The 3,317-nt window shown below is 41.7% G+C and overlaps 1 protein-coding gene across 1 annotated transcript in view; it reads left to right on the top strand.

The window, feature by feature from the left end:
- Positions 1–3,317, top strand: part of PRKG1 (protein kinase, cGMP-dependent, type I) — an 82,375-nt gene that overhangs the window by 59,258 nt on the left and 19,800 nt on the right. Inside the window, exon 5 of the mRNA XM_009332763.1 lies at positions 2,489–2,628. Coding sequence (XP_009331038.1) covers positions 2,489–2,628 — 140 coding nt within the window. The remainder of the gene's footprint in view (positions 1–2,488; positions 2,629–3,317) is intronic.

Genomic DNA, 3,317 nt, shown 5'->3' with positions numbered 1-3,317 from the left:
GAAATAGCCTTTTTAATGAAATACACAAAAATTAGGTAGTCAGAATCCATGGTATTAAAATTATAATACCAGAAGGGGTACATTGGGATTTATTCGTACTACACTTTATTATAAAATATTGACATTTATTCATCTGAGCCTCCACCAGGTTGTTGTGTTTATTTCTAACACTGATGTCTAGTACGGATTAACATTAGAAAAATAGGAATTTATGTTTCAAGTAAGTTTAGAGTGCTCAATACCTTTTTTTTCTTTTTCTTTTTTTTTTTTTTTTTAATGTTTCATGTCCAAATTGACCAAGAACTGTTCAAATTTGCTACTGGAGTTACTTTCTTGGTTCCACTGTTCATTATTATTTGTCTGTGGACAGCCTAACCTTAAAAAATACAGGCTGAAAGAAAACAAATCTGATCTGTAATATCTAATAGGGATTTGCACAGACTTTTGTTTGAAATACTTTATGTGGCAGCTGATGGCGCTTGTCCATCACGAGATGGACAGGTCTGATGGGAAACCACGCAATCTGGATTGCCATCAGAAGCAAGAGGGATAAGTTCTCCAGAAGTACATGCTTAGTCACACTAAACCTTAATTGATTTTTTTTGCAAGTTTTAGTAAATTCTGCTCAGCCCAGTCTTTACCTTAACTTTCATCATATCTTCATTCCCTGTATGTCGCCTCACTTCTCTCCCTGCTCCCCTGGAACAGCCTGGTTCAATTTAGATTGGATAATATCAAATAATTTACTTCAAACAGTGTTGAACTAAAGTCCATATGCCATTTATTCAAAATGAAACAAAAAACCCAAACCCTAACCCCAAACCAAAAATGTTTTTATCACTTTCAGTCTGCCATAAATGCAGAATTTCTTTCTGCTTTGAGCTGTGGTCAAACCGCATAGCGAAAGCAGCGCCATGTAGCACCAGTTCAATAAATAAATGGGCAGCTCTACTGCATAGATGAGGAAAAATGTTTTTCTTTATTTTATGTGGATTGTTTAGGTCTTTGTACCCTGTCTCCCTGAAGATTAAATGGCAAACACAGGCTTCATGCAAGGCTAATAATTATGAGTCTCAGTGTGAAATGCAGAACAGCGCCTTTGGAAAAAGAAGCATTTCATGTGGGCTTGGAAATGCTTGCGGCTGTGGGGAAAATAAGAAGCCACAAATCTGGGGACCAAAACCCCAAGCGGTTTTAAAACAGATAAATACATGCATACATATATACATATTGAAGAACTTATGATGAAAACTTTGGCCATAGACAGGCGGACTCTCATTTATTACGGTTTATTTCTGAATCGTTTGTGGTGGTGTTGGAAGTCTCTTTGTCAGCTGAGAATCAGCCTTTCGGGTTTGATTTCCTTAAGCTATATGTGTCTTTGTGGACATCTAAGTACCAGCTTGATTTCTGACAAAGATGGGATGCTGAGGATACCATCCCTTCTTGCATTTTCCCTGCTATCTGAACCATTACATGAACAAAGCAAATGCAGAGGAAACTGTTCAAGGTTATGGTATGCAGCCTGGGAAAAGTGTGGAAGGTGCTATGTCTCATATCAGCCTGCATTTCTGTTACCAAGAAAATATAAAAATAGATATTATATTAAATAAATTGCAATTGCATGAATGTTGTCTCCTAACCTAAAAGGCAAGCTGAATTTCTGATGGGGCTTGATGACGGACAAGCCACTTGTCTGCTGGCTGAAGCCAAATTCCTACAAGAAAACAAAAATAGAAGTTGCCAAATGACACCTCTTACTATAAAGGGGGAAAAGCATTTAACTGGCAATATTATTGTGCGCAGCTGCTGGGGGAATTTAGCAAACTAAGAGGCTTGGTAGGTCAATGATGAGGTTCCTTTCTTGTTTGGTGGTGACTAAGAGGAGATGGCCAAGATGGAAAGGATGGCTGCGTTCCAGCTGTCTTTGGGATGGATACTGGTCCCTCAGAGCGGGCTGGGGATGGCTCAGGGTTCAGAAGTTACCAGGGTAATGCCGGCGAGCAAGCAAACAACTCCGGTCAACGTTGTCTCGGGGAATCAGTCTAAAAATAGGTTGTTGAGGCTTAAGGTTAAAAGTAAAGACGTGACCAAGCAGTGCCTGTGAAAAGCCAGCTCTGCTCATCCTCTACAAACATCCAAGGACTGCATTTCCCTGCCAGAGCTGGTGCATTTGTTACTAGCTATAGAAAAAGGCTTTGTGAAAGTTGTACATTAGCTAGCAACATCTTCTGACCTGAGAGTAATGCTGACGGTTGGGTTTTCCCTAAAACACATGGAGTTTTAGAAATGGCTTTTCAATTTAGTGATAGGCCAAGTATTTAGAAGTCTGGTTCATACTGAAGTGAAGCTGATGACTGAAGAGGTGAGAAGAATTATTTGAAGGTAGGGTGGTGGGATTAGTGGGTCCCCATACAGTTGGACTGTCACAGCTTGGCGGGGGGGTGCAGCCTGCTTCTAACCAGTGTGTTTGCCTGCTTTACCCAAGGTCCAGTTGAAAAGTGAAGAATCGAAAACATTTGCCATGAAAATACTGAAGAAACGCCACATAGTGGACACGAGGCAGCAGGAGCACATCCGCTCGGAGAAGCAGATCATGCAGAGCGCACATTCAGACTTCATTGTGAGGTACCATCCCTCCACCTTACACGCTGCTGTTGGGGAGCAAAGCACAGCCAATCTCGGCATTTCATAAAACCACACAGGAATAATCCATCTATCACTAGAAAAACACTTTAGCCATGGCTTCCCTGCAAGGGACTGCAGATACAGTGCAAGGAATAAGGTCTTCTCCAGGCCAGCATGAGATTACTCTGCCCATGGAGGACATCTGCCCAAGCCTAAACTAAACTCATGTCTTAACTGGTTTGCTTTGTCCCCGTGCCATGCTCACATGGCTTTGTGGCTCTTCGAGCAAGCAGACCCCCAGTCCGCAGCCTGGGCAGAGCTTGCTGATGCCAGCGGGCGATGTTCTGTCTAGACATACACAGCGTGACTCAGCGTCACCCCTGCTCGAGGTTAATATTCCTCTTTTTTCTGAATTTCTGAATTTTCCTTCCCGCAAAGGGAAGCTAGAAGGCAGGGTTTAATCTTTTGAGATCATGCGCTGCCATGTGAATAAATAGTTGTATCCAGCGGTTCTCTTTAGGGTGTATTAGATAAATCCAGTTCAGCATCCCTTGACTCATCATGGGCAAATGTGCTAAAACCATACCCCTCCCCAAAACCTAAGCAGATGCAATTCTTCAATGAATAAAATCAGGTGCCAGGCATTTTTGTTTGTTTTAACCCTAATAGCGAAGTTCTTTAACTCTTCA

The sequence above is a fragment of the Pygoscelis adeliae genome, unplaced genomic scaffold (genome assembly GCF_000699105.1).
Source record: "Pygoscelis adeliae isolate BGI_AS28 unplaced genomic scaffold, ASM69910v1 Scaffold139, whole genome shotgun sequence".
Taxonomy (NCBI): domain Eukaryota; kingdom Metazoa; phylum Chordata; class Aves; order Sphenisciformes; family Spheniscidae; genus Pygoscelis; species Pygoscelis adeliae.
Note: the sequence above shows the minus strand (reverse complement) of the source record. Positions and strands in the feature narration are given on the sequence as shown.